The 16,371-nt window shown below is 46.7% G+C and overlaps 1 protein-coding gene across 1 annotated transcript in view; it reads left to right on the top strand.

The window, feature by feature from the left end:
• LOC123485632 (protein eyes shut homolog) overlaps nt 1-16,371 on the top strand; it is a gene marked incomplete at its 3' end in the record, with an annotated part of 135,982 nt that overhangs the window by 31,070 nt on the left and 88,541 nt on the right. Inside the window, exons 4-5 of the mRNA XM_045216684.1 lie at nt 9,401-9,597; nt 15,943-16,088. Of these exons, the coding sequence (XP_045072619.1) occupies nt 9,401-9,597; nt 15,943-16,088 (343 nt within the window). The remainder of the gene's footprint in view (nt 1-9,400; nt 9,598-15,942; nt 16,089-16,371) is intronic.

The raw sequence follows: 16,371 nt of genomic DNA, 5'->3' as shown, positions 1-16,371 counted from the left end.
ACAAATTTGTTTACATCCCTGTTAGTGAGCATTTCTCCATTGCCAAGATAATCCATCCACCTGACAGGTGTGGCATATCAAGAAGCTGATTAAACAGCATGATCATAGCACAGGTCAATAAAACGTCACTCTAAAATGTGCCGTTTTTTCACACAACACAATGCCACAGATATCTCAAGTTTTGAGGGAGCGAGCAATTGGCATGCTAACTGCAGGAATGTCCACGAGCTGTTGCCAGAGAATTTAATGTTGATTTCTATACGATAATACATGTCCAACGTTGTTTTAGAGAATTTGGCAGTAAGTCCAATCGGCCTCACAACCATAGACCACGTGTAACCACGCCAGCCCATGACCTCCACATCTGGCTTCTTCACCTGCGGGATCGTCTGAGACCAGCCACCAGGACAGCTGATGAAACTGTGGGGCCCATTGTCGCAAGGATCTGTACACAATTCCTGGAAGCTGAAAATGGCCCAGTTCTTCCATGGCCTGCATATTCACCAGACATGTCACACATGTTTGGGATGCTCTGAATTAGCGATGTGACAAATGGAAAATGTTGCTTAATGTTTAAACTGCCGTTTTTCTTTTTATCGGTTTTCCGTGTCAGTTTACAATGCAGAATAATGGTCATATTACGTATGTATGACCGCTAGGGCTGGGTAATGAAGTTATATCTGCTGCAACCCTTTACAGACATAGAACGGAGCTACAGTAACATGTCCATAGCGACAATAACTTTTCAGACAATAAAAAAAAAGTGCCGCATCAGGTTTTTACATGTTCGGTGTTGTTTCCGTGACAACAATAAAGGTGGCTGGTTGATGAGCTGCTGTGCTGTTTTTATGGTAGGGTAGCTAGATGTGCTTTCTTTCTGCTAAATGTCTACCCTAACAGACAGACAAACATGCAGTAGCCGAGGCGCTTTCAAAGGGGCACATTCCATTATGTCTGAAAAGCATGATAGATACAAGCTACCAGTAGCCTGCTGTAATTCCATATGAGGCAAAAATGAAGAGTAGACTACCCTCTGCTCGCAAGACTGGCTCGAAGACATTGGTGCCATGAATAGGGTAGAATGTTCTACAGGCAACAGACCGAAGACAGGCCAGTGTGAGGGAGAGAGAGACGGAGCAGGCAGGCCAGTGTGAGGGAGAGAGAGACGGAGCAGGCAGGCCAGTGTGAGGGAGAGAGAGACGGAGCAGGCAGGCCAGTGTGAGGGAGAGAGAGACGGAGCAGGCAGGCCAGTGTGAGGGAGAGAGAGACGGGGCAGGCAGGCCAGTGTGAGGGAGAGAGAGACGGAGCAGGCAGGCCAGTGTGAGGGAGAGAGAGACGGAGCAGGCAGGCCAGTGTGAGGGAGAGAGAGACGGGGCAGGCAGGCCAGTGTGAGGGAGAGAGAGACGGAGCAGGCAGGCCAGTGTGAGGGAGAGAGAGACGGGGCAGGCAGGCCAGTGTGAGGGAGAGAGAGACGGGGCAGGCAGGCCAGTGTGAGGGAGAGAGAGACGGAGCAGGCAGGCCAGTGTGAGGGAGAGAGAGTCGGAGCAGGCAGGCCAGTGTGAGGGAGAGAGAGACGGAGCAGGCAGGCCAGTGTGAGGGAGAGAGAGACGGGGCAGGCAGGCCAGTGTGAGGGAGAGAGAGAGACGGGGAAGGCAGGCCAGTGTGAGGGAGAGAGAGACGGGGCAGGCAGGCCAGTGTGAGGGAGAGAGAGACGGGGCAGGCAGGCCAGTGTGAGGGAGAGCGAGACTGAGCAGGCAGGCCAGTGGGAGGGAGAGCGAGACGGAGCAGGCAGGCCAGTGTGAGGGAGAGAGAGTCGGAGCAGGCAGGCCAGTGTGAGGGAAAGAGAGTCGGAGCAGGCAGGCCAGTGTGAGGGAGAGAGAGACGGGGCAGGCAGGCCAGTGTGAGGGAGAGAGAGAGGGGCAGGCAGGCCAGTGTGAGGAAGAGAGAGAGACGGAGCAGGCAGGCCAGTGTGAGGGAGAGAGAGACGGAGCAGGCAGGCCAGTGTGAGGGAGAGAGAGAGGGGCAGGCAGGCCAGTGTGAGGGAGAGAGAGAGACGGAGCAGGCAGGCCAGTGTGAGGGAGAGAGAGACGGAGCAGGCAGGCCAGTGTGAGGAAGAGAGAGAGGGGCAGGCAGGCCAGTGTGAGGGAGAGAGAGACGGAGCAGGCAGGCCAGTGTGAGGGAGAGAGAGACGGAGCAGGCAGGCCAGTGTGAGGGAGAGAGAGACAGAGCAGGCAGGCCAGTGTGAGGGAGAGAGAGACGGAGCAGGCAGGCCAGTGTGAGGGAGAGAGAGACGGAGCAGGCAGGCCAGTGTGAGGGAGAGAGAGACGGGGCAGGCAGGCCAGTGTGAGGGAGAGAGAGAGACGGAGCAGGCAGGCCAGTGTGAGGGAGAGAGAGACGGGGCAGGCAGGCCAGTGTGAGGAAGAGAGAGAGGGGCAGGCAGGCCAGTGTGAGGGAGAGAGAGAGACGGGGCAGGCAGGCCAGTGTGAGGGAGAGAGAGAGACGGGGCAGGCAGGCCAGTGTGAGGGAGAGAGAGACTGGGCAGGCAGGCCAGTGTGAGGGAGAGAGAGACGGGGCAGGCAGGCCAGTGTGAGGGAGAGAGAGACGGGGCAGGCAGGCCAGTGTGAGGGAGAGAGAGACGGGGCAGGCAGGCCAGTGTGAGGGAGAGAGAGAGGGGCAGGCAGGCCAGTGTGAGGGAGAGAGAGAGGGGCAGGCAGGCCAGTGTGAGGGAGAGAGAGACGGGGCAGGCAGGCCAGTGTGAGGGAGAGAGAGACGGGGCAGGCAGGCCAGTGTGAGGGAGAGATAGAGGGGCATGCCTCGCAAATTGTCTTGTCTTGTATGCCTCGCAAATTCACAAATAGCCTAAAGTTCTATTTTCCCCAGGCCTTTATAGCCTGTCGGCTATAACACAGAAAATAATGTTTTGTGATCACTGAACTGTGATTTTAATTAATTTTGATTTAATTTCAACTTCTATTTAACTAGGCAAGTTAATTAAGAACAAATACTTATTTACAATGACGGCGTTCTTAAGTGGGAAAGGGTTTTTTAATGTTAAGGATCCCAACTTCATTTAAACGTTTAAATGTTCACACCCCTGCTCTGGATCGATGTGTACGACAGCGTGTTCCAGTTCCTGCCAATATCCAGCAACTTTGCACAGCCATTGAAGAGGAGTGGGACAACATTCCACAGGCCACAGTCAACAGCCTGATCAACTCTATGCGAAGGGGATGTGTCGCGCTGCATGAGGCAAGTGGTGGTCACACAGATAGTGACTGGTTTTCTGATCCACAACCCCTACTTTTTTTCCAACAGATGCATATCTGTAAAACGCAACATGCAAGAATTTCAAAGATTTTACTGAGTTACAGTTCATATAAGGAAATCAGTCAATTTAAATAAAATAATTATGTCCTAATCTATGGACCTAATGAATTTATTTAAATTGACTGATTTTCTTACATGAACTGTAACTCAGTAAAATCTTTGAAATTGTTGCATGTTGCGTTTTATATTTTTGTTCAGTGTAATATGTTAGCTCAACTGACATACAGTGGGGTCTGTAATTTTTATCATAGGTACACTTCAACTGTGAGAGACAGCATCTAAAACAAAAATGCAGAAAATCACATTGTATGAGTTTTAAGTAATTAATTTGCATTTTATTGCATGACATAAGTATTTGATACATCAGAAAAGGAGAACTTAATATTTGGTACAGAAACCTTTGTTTGCAATTACAGAGATCATACGTTTCCTGTAGGTCTTGACCAGGTTTGCACACACTGCAGCAGGGATTTTGGCCCACTCCTCCATACAGACCTTCTCCAGATCCTTCAGGTTTCGGGGCTGTCGCTGGGCAATACGGACTTTCAGCTCCCTCCAAAGATGTTCTATTGGGTTCAGGTCTGGAGACTGGCTAGGCCACTCCAGGACCTTGAGATGCTTCTTACGGAGCCACTCCTTAGTTGCCCTGGCTGTTTGTTTTGGGTCGTTGTCATGCTGGAAGACCCAGCCACGACTCATCTTCAATGCTCTTACTGAGGGAAGGAGGTTGTTGGCCAAGATCTCGCGATACATGGCCCCATCCATCCTCCCCTCAATACGGTGCAGTCATCCTGTCCCCTTTGCAGAAAAGCATCCCCAAAGAATGATGTTTCCACCTCCATGCTTCACGGTTGGGATGGTGTTCTTGGTGTTGTACTCATCCTTCTTCTTCCTCCAAACAAGGCGAGTGGAGTTTAGACCAAAAAGCTATATTTTTGTCTCATCAGACCACATGACCTTCTCCCATTCCTCCTCTGGATCATCCAGATGGTCATTGGCAAACTTCAGACGGGCCTGGACATGCGCTGGCTTGAGCAGCGGGACCTTGCATGCACTGCAGGATTTTAATCCATGACGGCGTAGTGTGTTACTAATGGTTTTCTTTAAGACTGTGGTCCCAGCTCTCTTCAGGTCATTGACCAGGTCCTGCCGTGTAGTTCTGGGCTGATCCCTCACCTTCCTCATGATCATTGATGCCCCACGAGGTGAGATCTTGCATGGAGCCCCAGACCGAGGGTGATTGACCGTCATCTTGAACTTCTTCCATTTTCTAATAATTGTGCCAACAGTTGTTGCCTTCTCACCAAGCTGCTTGCCTATTGTCCTGTAGCCCATCCCAGCCTTGTGCAGGTCCACAATTGTATCCCTGATGTCCTTACACAGCTCTCTGGTCTTGGCCATTGTGGAGAGGTTGGAGTCTGTTTGATTGAGTGTGTGGACAGGTGTCTTTTATACAGGTAACGAGTTCAAACAGGTGCAGTTAATACAGGTAATGAGTGGAGAACAGGAGGGCTTCTTAAAGAAAAACTAACAGGTCTGTGAGAGCCGGAATTCTTACTGGTTGGTAGGTGATCAAATACTTATGTCATGCAATAAAATGGCAAGGAATTACTTAAAAATCATACAATGTGATTTTCTGGATTTTTGTTTTAGATTCCGTCTCTCACAGTTGAAGTGTACCTAGTATAAAAATTACAGACCTCTACATGCTTTGTAAGTAGGAAAACCTGCAAAATCGGCAGTGAATCAAATACTTGTTCTCCCCACTGTATGTTTTGATTCATTAGGATCCCCATTAGCCGACGCCAATGGGGACAGCTAGTCTTACTGGGGTCTAACACATAACGAAAAATACATTACAGACAAAATACTTTACAACTAACATACATTTAAAAACATGAACATGTAGTGTGTGTGTGTGTGCATCTATCAGTTACACATACAGGTCAGTACATACACACAACAAGTAGGTCACAATGATTAAATGTCACCATTTTGAACTGAAACGAGACCATGTTGAAATGACACCCCTCCTCCTAGGCAGATTCTTGTTGTTCCAGTCAATTCTGGACCTTTCTTATTTCTTACTCTAGACATTTTGACAGTTTGAGCAATCGTACTTCCTCTTCCTCTTCCAGTTAAAAATATAATGGTATGTGGACTACAGAAAGTCATAGAAACAGTGTGATCCCTATCAAATTGATCATATCGTCGGTCTCATGACAGGAAACATCAACAGAGATATCAAGAGCTGTACAATGGACAAACAGTGTTTTACAGAATCCTTATGACAATTAATTAATTTATGCCTTGAGGGGATATATCTTTTCATTTCTATGTCTTATTCATGTTGTTATGCGGATCATACAATAGGATGACATTAATGGTACAGGTACTTGGAGAATACTGTGATTTACTTCAACAGAACAACAACAACAATATTGAAAAGGAGAAAAACTGGAAAACATTTCAGGAAAGAAAAGGAGACCAACCAGTTTGTTTCCTCTTCTGTGACTTTTTGTGCCAGAGAAAGTTGCATCATTAAGAGGGCCAATTTGACAGAACAAATATAGCCCCGTTTTATTAGGGGTAAACATAAAGAGGTGTTGCGTGAGGTTTAGTGGTTTGGTTGCATGCTTGAAAATCCCTTCTCTTTGTCTTTTATACTGAGATGAACAGACAACTTCCTGGTTCTTCTCTTGTGTTGTGGTAACTGGAGTTCAGATCCACTGTGTGTTCCAAAATAGACGGAAGAAGCGGATGAGAGGGGTGATACAGGATAGGGAGGCTGCGTCCCAAATGGCACCCTATTCCCTATAAAGTGTCACATAGGGCCATGGTCAAAAGTAGTGCACTATGTAGGGAATAGGGTGCCATTTGGGACAAAGCCACAGTGTAGTGTAGGCAGATTTTGCTCAAGGAAAAAGTGAGTCCAGGAAAAGCAGTTGATTATTAATTAGAGTCAAGGTGAGCCCAGGAGCCTAGTATTCACATGAAGACTAACACATACAGTACCAGTCAAAAGTTTGGACATACCTACTCATCCAAGGGTTTGTATGTATATTGTAGAATAGTAGTGAAGACATCAAAACTATGAAATAACACATATGGAATCATGTAGTAACCAAAACAGTGTTAAACAAATGAAAATATATTTCATATTTGAGATTCTTCAAAGTAGCCACCCTTTGCCTTGATGACAGGTTTGCACACTCTTGGCATTCTCTTAACCAGCTTCACCTGGAATGCTTTTCCAACAGTCTTGAAGGAGTTCCCACATATGCTGAGCACTTGTTTGCTGCTTTTCCTTCACTCTGTGGTCCAACTCATCCCAAACCATCTCAATTGAGTTGAGGTCAGGTGATTATAGAGGCCAGGTCATCTGATGCAGCACTCCATCACGCTCTTTATTGGTCAAATAGCCCTTACACAGCCCGGAGGTGTGTTTTGGGTGATTGTCCTGTTGAAAAACAAATGATAGTCCCACTAAGCGTAAACCAGATGGAATGGCGTATCGCTGCAGAATGCTGTGGTAGCCATGCTGGTTAAGTGTGCCTTGAATTCTAAATAAATCACAGACAGTGTCACCAGCAAAGCACCCCCACACCATCAAACCTCCTCCTCCATGCTTCACAGTGGGAACCACACATGCGGAGATCATCCGTTCACCTACTCTGCATCTCACAAAGACACAGCGGTTGGAACCAAAAAAGGACAGATTTCCACCGGTCTAATGTCCATTGCTCGTGTTTCTTGGCCCAAGCAAGTCTCTTATTGGTGTCCTTTAGTAGTGGTTTCTTTGTAGCAATTCGACCATGAAGGGCTGATTCACGGTCTCCTCTGAACAGTTGATGTTGAGATGTGTCTGTTACTTGAACTCTGTGATGCATTTATTTGGGCTGCAATCTGAGGTGCAGTTAACTCTAATGAACTTATCCTCTGCAGCAGAGGTAACTCTGGGTCTTCCTACCTCATGAAGTGGCGGTCCTCATGAGAGCCAGTTCCATCATAGTTCTTGATGGTTTTTGCGACTGCGCTTTAAGAAAATGCCAAAGTTCTTGAAATGTTCCAGATTGACTGACCTTCATTTCTTAAAGTAATGATGGACTGTCGTTTCTGTTTGCTTATTTGAGCTGTTCTTGCCATAATATAGACTTGGTCTTTTACCAAATAGGGCTATCTTCTGTATACTCCCCCTACCTTGTCACAACACAACTGATTGGCTCAAATGCATTAAGAAGGAAAGAAATTCCACAAAATAACTTTTAACAAGGCACACCTGTTTAATTGAAACGCATTCTAGGTCACTACCTCATGAAGCTGGTTGAGAGAATGCCATGAGTGTGCAAACCTGTCATCAAGGCAAAGGGTGGCTACTTTGAAGAAGTATAGTTTGATTTGCTTAACACTTTTTTTGGTTACTACATGATTCCATATGTGTTATTTCATAGTTTTGATGTCTTCACTATTATTCTACAATGTAGAAAATAGTACAAATAAAGAAAAACCCTTGGATTAGTTGGTGTGTCCAAACTTTTGAATGGTACTGTATTTCATATAACATTAATATATACACTGAGTGTACAAAACATTAGGAACACCTTCCTACTATTGAGATTCACCTCCCATCTTAGTTGATGTCCAGTGACTTACCTGCCCTGAAGTGGCAGATGTAGCCATGAACCAGGTCATATAACGCATTATAAACTGTGTAGTTAGAGCCCTGAGTGCTGATTGGATGAAAGCTGTGGTATATCAGACAATATGCCATGGGTATGAAGCAAAAATGACTTAATAGCAACAAGGCACCTGGGGGGTTTGTGGTATATGGCCGATATACCACGGCTAAGGGCTGTATCCAGGGACTCCACGTTGCGTCGCGCTTAAGAACAGCTCTTAGCCGTGGTAGATTGGCCATATACCAAACCTCTTGCCTTATTGCTTCATTATAACAGCCTCGTAATGCATTATAACTGTTACCAATCTTAGTTAATGTACATGGGATTTTTCAGGATTGCTCATTTGTTTAAAAACACCATCATCAAACCCAATGAAACACTGAGTAAAGGAAGGCTCTCGAGTGGCGCAGCGGTCTAAGGCATTGCATCTCAGTGCTTGAGACGTCTATACAGACCCCCTGGTTCGATTTCAGGCTGTATCACAACCGGCCGTGATAGGGAGTCCCATAGGGCGGCGCACAATTGGCCCAGCGTCGTCCGGGTTTGGCCGGTGTAGGCCGTCATTGTAAATAAGGTACTGAGGTATTGTTCACATCCCTGCTGCACTTCCATGACCAGGTACTGAGGTACTGTTCACTTCCATGACCAGGTACTGAGGTACTGTTCACATCCATGACCAGGTACTGAGGTACTGTTCACATCCATGACCAGGTACTGAGGTACTGTTCACTTCCATGACCAGGTACTGAGCTACTGTTCACTTCCATGACCAGGTACTGAGGTACTGTTCACTTCCCTGCTGCACTTCCATGACCAGGTACTGAGGTACTGTTCACTTCCATGACCAGGTACTGAGGTACTGTTCACTTCCATGACCAGGTACTGAGCTACTGTTCACTTCCATGACCAGGTACTGAGGTACTGTTCACTTCCATGACCAGGTACTGAGGTACTGTTCACTTCCTCCTGGTGTTTTGCTGGATTTCCCCCCTCTGTGGTTTAAACCATAGAAATATAATTCATTCTATGTATATGGTCTGAACTGTATGTTGCTGTGGCAGGGATGAAATGTTGAAATCAGAGTTGTTGAAGTGAGGAACAGATCCAGTTTTTCCTCAACAAATTATCACAATTCTTTGATCTATTTGGAGCCATGCTCACAATCGGACTGACTTGAAGTAACAGTATCCGTGATGTTTGTATGGCTGTAACAAAGACTATCCAGATCATCTATGGAGACCTCTCTGATTGTTTTCAGGTGTCCTGAGTTATCATGAGTTGTTAGACAGACACTTCTGCTCTATCTCTGACATCCAGTCCGTGTCAAATATTCATTGAAGTTCAAAGCATCTGGGAGTCCTAACCAATAACCAACTTTTCATTTTCATCCCTAGGTCCACCTTGTGGGACATCTTGTGATCCCAACCCATGTAGGAACAGCGGAGAGTGTGAGGAGAGGTCCGAGAGCGCCGCTGGATATGCTTGTGCTTGTCTGGAGGGATTCACGGGCCTCCGCTGTGACACCCCCGTTAACATCAATTGCCTTTCATACGAATGTCAGCGGGAAAAGGCGTGCTCCTTGGGGAAACATGTGAGAACTCTATTTCTACGTCCCAAATATCACTCTAAATAGTGCACTACTAGAGGCCTAGTGGAAAGTATTGCAGTATATAGGGAATAAGGTGTCATTTTGGACGCGTCCCATTCCTCCTTCTTCATTCTCTTCAGCCCTCCTCCTCCGAGGGCCTGATTAATAGGAAATGTCACATGCAAATTAATATCTTAGTCTTTGAAGCAGATGGAGTGTAATTTTGAAGGTTGGAACAACAACTAATATTTCTGCCTTCAATGGGGGTTAGCACGGCTCAGGGAAGGAGAGCGTGGTGGTGGTGGCGCTGGTTATTTTTGGTGGGCATTTTGATTAGACTGGAATTAACTATTGCATATTTTAAGTGGCAGATTGAAATTGCATTTACGAAAGGGGATCTTTTATTCTAGTTGGAGGCGTCTGTTGGCCGCAGTCCGTTTTCAATTTCAGGCCTTTTCTCTATGAAATGTTACAGTGATACAGGACAGGGGTTTTAATCATCAATTGCTGAGTGCCAATAGTTTTTCTATTATGCAAGAGGCGACGCGTGAGAGAAAAGTATATTAAAATGGGCTAATTGTCTTTTTGTGACCTTCACTTGTGACTTCATTATGGAATTTGCCACAGATTTTACAATACCTGATTATAATGGGTTTTTCAACCCACTTGAGAATATTCCATAAGGCATTATTAACCAGTCATAACACCTTAATGAGTGTTGCAGGATTACGCATGACAACCTTCATGACACATTCACAGTAATGGGAGCCCAGTGTTGATAGCATAGCAGCACTCCATATATCAACCTGATATGTTTGACATTGATTTTGTCTCAGTCTCATCTCTGTAAGGGACTTCATCTGAATGAAAATGAACTCATCTTTCAACCTGAGAGCCTTGGCGACTCGAAGCAACTGTTAATATTAGTATCTTCTCTGATTAAGCATCTTCGTGACTCTGAGTCAGATATATTATTATTGTCAAGATCATTCCTGATGAGATGTGATGAGAGCTGTAGTACGCTAGTCGAGCTAATGACCTAGCTGTCTCCATCTATTCTTAGTATCTCTATGATGGATTGATTTATTTGATTTAAGTGTCGTACACCAATTGCTGCTCAATGGGCTTATAAGACACTTTCTTTACGTACGTGTTAACAAAATACAAAACTAAATTACATGTAACAAATGAAATGCATAGTTAGTAATCATCAGAAAGTACAGCTTTCACCTTATTTCTCCTTCTCTCTGTGTCACTGTAGCTGTCCTGCTTCACTCCCTAACGTTGTGCTCTTACAGTTCTTTACTCACTGTCTTGTTCTGCTAGGGAGAGGGATCTGTCTCCACTAACACTGTCTTGTTCTGCTAGGGAGAGGGATCTGTCTCCACTAACACTGTCTTGTTCTGCTAGGGAGCGGGATCTGTCTCCACTAACACTGTCTTGTTCTGCTAGGGAGAGGGATCTGTCTCCACTAACACTGTCTTGTTCTGCTAGGTAGAGGGATCTGGCTCCACTAACACTGTCTTACTCTGCTAGGGAGAGGGATCTGTCTCCACTAACACTGTCTTGTTCTGCTAGGGAGAGGGATCTGTCTCCACTAACACTGTCTTGTTCTGCTAGGTAGAGGGATCTGGCTCCACTAACACTGTCTTACTCTGCTAGGGAGAGGGATCTGTCTCCACTAACACTGTCTTGTTCTGCTAGGGAGAGGGATCTGTCTCCATTAACACTGTCTTGTTCTGCTAAGGAGCGTGACTGGCTCCATTAACACTGTCTTGTTCTGTCTCCATTAACACTGTCTTGTTCTGCTAGGGAGAGGGATATGGCTCCATTAACACTGTCTTGTTCTGCTAGGGAGAGGGATCTGTCTCCATTAACACTGTCTTGTTCTGTTATGGAGCGTGACTGTCCACTAACACTGTCTTGTTCTGGTAGGGAGAGTGATCTGTCTCCACTAACACTGTCTTGTTCTGCTAGGGAGAGGGATCTGTCTCCATTAACACTGTCTTGTTCTGCTAGGGAGATTTATCTGGCTCCATTAACTCTGTCTTGTTCTGCTAGGGAGATTGATCTGTCTCCATTAACACTGTCTTGTTCTGCTAGGGAGATTGATCTGGCTCCATTAATAATGTCTTGTTCTGCTAGGGAGAGTGATATGTCTCCATTAACACTGTCTTGTTCGGCTAGGGAGAGGGATCTGGATCCACTAACACTGTCTTGTTCTGCTAGGGAGAGGGATCTCTCTCCACTAACACTGTCTTGTTCTGCTAGGGAGAGGGATCTGTCTCCACTAACACTGTCTTGTTCTGCTAGGGAGAGGGATCTGGCTCCATTAACACTGTCTTGTTCTGCTAGGGAGAGGGATCTGTCTCCACTAACACTGTCTTGTTCTGCTAGGGAGAGGGATCTGGCTCCACTAACACTGTCTTACTCTGCTAGGGAGAGGGATCTGTCTCCATTAACACTGTCTTGTTCTGCTAGGGAGAGGGATCTGGATCCACTAACACTGTCTTGTTCTGCTAGGGAGAGGGATCTGTCTCCACTAACACTGTCTTGTTCTGCTAGGGAGAGGATTCTGTCTCCACTAACACTGTCTTGTTCTGCTAGGGAGAGGGATATGTCTCCACTAACACTGTCTTGTTCTGCTAGGGAGAGGGATCTGTCTCCACTAACACTGTCTTGTTCTGCTAGGGAGAGGGATCTGTCTCCACTAACACTGTCTTGTTCTGCTAGGGAGAGGGATCTGTCTCCACTAACACTGTCTTGTTCTGCTAGGGAGAGGGATCTGTCTCCACTAACACTGTCTTGTTCTGCTAGGGAGAGGGATCTGTCTCCACTAACACTGTCTTGTTCTGCTAGGGAGAGGGATCTGGCTCCATTAACACTGTCTTGTTCTGCTAGGGAGAGGGATCTGGCTCCACTAACACTGTCTTGTTCTGCTAGGGAGAGGGATCTGGCTCCACTAACACTGTCTTACTCTGCTAGGGAGAGGGATCTGGCTCCATTAACACTGTCTTGTTCTGTTAGGGAGAGGGATCTGGATCCACTAACACTGTCTTATTCTGCTAGGGAGAGGGATCTGTCTCCACTAACACTGTCTTGTTCTGCTAGGGAGAGGTTTCTGTCTCCACTAACACTGTCTTGTTCTGCTAGGGAGAGGGATCTGTCTCCACTAACACTGTCTTGTTCTGCTAGGGAGAGGGATCTGTCTCCACTAACACTGTCTTGTTCTGCTAGGGAGAGGGATCTGTCTCCACTAACACTGTCTTGTTCTGCTAGGGAGAGGATTCTGTCTCCACTAACACTGTCTTGTTCTGCTAGGGAGAGGGATCTGTCTCCACTAACACTGTCTTGTTCTGCTAGGGAGAGGGATCTGTCTCCACTAACACTGTCTTGTTCTGCTAGGGAGAGGGATATGTCTCCACTAACACTGTCTTGTTCTGCTAGGGAGAGGGATCTGTCTCCACTAACACTGTCTTGTTCTGCTAGGGAGAGGGATCTGTCTCCACTAACACTGTCTTGTTCTGCTAGGGAGAGGGATCTGTCTCCATTAACACTGTCTTGTTCTGCTAGGGAGAGGGATCTGTCTCCATTAACACTGTCTTGTTCTGCTAAGGAGCGTGACTGGCTCCATTAACACTGTCTTGTTCTGTCTCCATTAACACTGTCTTGTTCTGCTAGGGAGAGGGATATGGCTCCATTAACACTGTCTTGTTCTGCTAGGGAGAGGGATCTGTCTCCATTAACACTGTCTTGTTCTGTTATGGAGCGTGACTGTCCACTAACACTGTCTTGTTCTGGTAGGGAGAGTGATCTGTCTCCACTAACACTGTCTTGTTCTGCTAGGGAGAGGGATCTGTCTCCATTAACACTGTCTTGTTCTGCTAGGGAGATTTATCTGGCTCCATTAACTCTGTCTTGTTCTGCTAGGGAGATTGATCTGTCTCCATTAACACTGTCTTGTTCTGCTAGGGAGATTGATCTGGCTCCATTAATAATGTCTTGTTCTGCTAGGGAGAGTGATATGTCTCCATTAACACTGTCTTGTTCGGCTAGGGAGAGGGATCTGGATCCACTAACACTGTCTTGTTCTGCTAGGGAGAGGGATCTCTCTCCACTAACACTGTCTTGTTCTGCTAGGGAGAGGGATCTGTCTCCACTAACACTGTCTTGTTCTGCTAGGGAGAGGGATCTGGCTCCATTAACACTGTCTTGTTCTGCTAGGGAGAGGGATCTGTCTCCATTAACACTGTCTTGTTCTGCTAGGGAGAGGGATCTGGATCCACTAACACTGTCTTGTTCTGCTAGGGAGAGGGATCTGTCTCCACTAACACTGTCTTGTTCTGCTAGGGAGAGGATTCTGTCTCCACTAACACTGTCTTGTTCTGCTAGGGAGAGGGATCTGTCTCCACTAACACTGTCTTGTTCTGCTAGGGAGAGGGATCTGTCTCCACTAACACTGTCTTGTTCTGCTAGGGAGAGGGATCTGTCTCCACTAACACTGTCTTGTTCTGCTAGGGAGAGGGATCTGTCTCCACTAACACTGTCTTGTTCTGCTAGGGAGAGGGATCTGTCTCCACTAACACTGTCTTGTTCTGCTAGGGAGAGGGATCTGTCTCCACTAACACTGTCTTGTTCTGCTAGGGAGAGGGATCTGGCTCCATTAACACTGTCTTGTTCTGCTAGGGAGAGGGATCTGGCTCCACTAACACTGTCTTGTTCTGCTAGGGAGAGGGATCTGGCTCCACTAACACTGTCTTACTCTGCTAGGGAGAGGGATCTGGCTCCATTAACACTGTCTTGTTCTGTTAGGGAGAGGGATCTGGATCCACTAACACTGTCTTATTCTGCTAGGGAGAGGGATCTGTCTCCACTAACACTGTCTTGTTCTGCTAGGGAGAGGTTTCTGTCTCCACTAACACTGTCTTGTTCTGCTAGGGAGAGGGATCTGTCTCCACTAACACTGTCTTGTTCTGCTAGGGAGAGGGATCTGTCTCCACTAACACTGTCTTGTTCTGCTAGGGAGAGGGATCTGTCTCCACTAACACTGTCTTGTTCTGCTAGGGAGAGGATTCTGTCTCCACTAACACTGTCTTGTTCTGCTAGGGAGAGGGATCTGTCTCCACTAACACTGTCTTGTTCTGCTAGGGAGAGGGATCTGTCTCCACTAACACTGTCTTGTTCTGCTAGGGAGAGGGATATGTCTCCACTAACACTGTCTTGTTCTGCTAGGGAGAGGGATCTGTCTCCACTAACACTGTCTTGTTCTGCTAGGGAGAGGGATCTGTCTCCACTAACACTGTCTTGTTCTGCTAGGGAGAGGGATCTGTCTCCATTAACACTGTCTTGTTCTGCTAATGAGCGTGACTGGCTCCATTAACACTGTCTTGTTCTGCTAGGGAGAGGGATCTGGATCCACTAACACTGTCTTGTTCTGCTAGGGAGAGGGGTCTGTCTCCACTAACACTGTCTTGTTCTGCTAGGGAGAGGATTCTGTCTCCACTAACACTGTCTTGTTCTGCTAGGGAGAGGGATCTGTCTCCACTAACACTGTCTTGTTCTGCTAGGGAGAGGGATCTGTCTCCACTAACACTGTCTTGTTCTGCTAGGGAGAGGGATCTGTCTCCACTAACACTGTCTTGTTCTGCTAGGGAGAGGGATCTGTCTCCACTAACACTGTCTTGTTCTGCTAGGGAGAGGGATCTGTCTCCACTAACACTGTCTTGTTCTGCTAGGGAGAGGGATCTGTCTCCATTAACACTGTCTTGTTCTGCTAATGAGCGTGACTGGCTCCATTAACACTGTCTTGTTCTGTCTCCATTAACACTGTCTTGTTCTGCTAGGGAGAGGGATCTGGTTCCATTAACACTGTCTTGTTCTGCTAGGGAGAGGGATCTGTCTCCATTAACACTGTCTTGTTCTGTTATGGAGTGTGACTGTCTCTACTAACACTGTCTTGTTCTGGTAGGGAGAGTGATCTGGCTCCACTAACACTGTCTTGTTCTGCTAGGGAGAGGGATCTGTCTCCATTAACACTGTCTTGTTCTGCTAGGGAGATTGATCTGGCTCCATTAACACTGTCTTGTTCTGCTAGGGAGATTGATCTGGCTCTATTAATAATGTCTTGTTCTGCTAGGGAGAGTGATATGTCTCCATTAACACTGTCTTGTTCTGCTAGGGAAAGTGATCTGTCTCCGCTAACACTGTCTTTATCTCTAATCTAAGTGTGTTTTCTCAAGCTGACTTGAGGCCTGGTTTGTTTTCACCCTGTGTGTGCGTGTGCGTGCAAGCGTGTGTTTGTTTTAAATGTGTGTGTGCATGCCTAAGTGTGTGTGTGTGTGTGTGCAGACCTCTCCTGAGTGTGTAGCCTCCGTCTGGCAGTGTGTAGATGGAACCACAGGCCCACAGTGCAGGAGGCAGCGCGGCCCGTGCAGCCCTTCACCCTGCCACAACAACGGCAGCTGTTTAGTCCAGGGAGAGGACTACATCTGCAGGTGAGACACATGGCAGTATATTCAGGATGCAGGTGAGACACATGGCAGTATATTCAGGATGCAGGTGAGACACATGGCAGTATATTCAGGATGTAGGTGAGACACATGGCAGTATATTCAGGATGTAGGTGAGACACATGGCAGTATATTCAGGATGTAGGTGAGACACATGGCAGTATATTCAGAATGTAGGTGAGACACATGGCAGTATATTCAGAATGTAGGTGAGACACATGGCAGTATATTCAGAATGTAGGTGAGACACATGGCAGTATATTCAGTA

The sequence above is a fragment of the Coregonus clupeaformis genome, unplaced genomic scaffold, assembly GCF_020615455.1.
Source record: "Coregonus clupeaformis isolate EN_2021a unplaced genomic scaffold, ASM2061545v1 scaf0773, whole genome shotgun sequence".
Taxonomy (NCBI): Eukaryota; Metazoa; Chordata; class Actinopteri; order Salmoniformes; family Salmonidae; genus Coregonus; species Coregonus clupeaformis.
The sequence above is the reverse complement of the archived record's forward strand: the minus strand, read 5'-3'. Positions and strand labels throughout refer to the sequence as shown.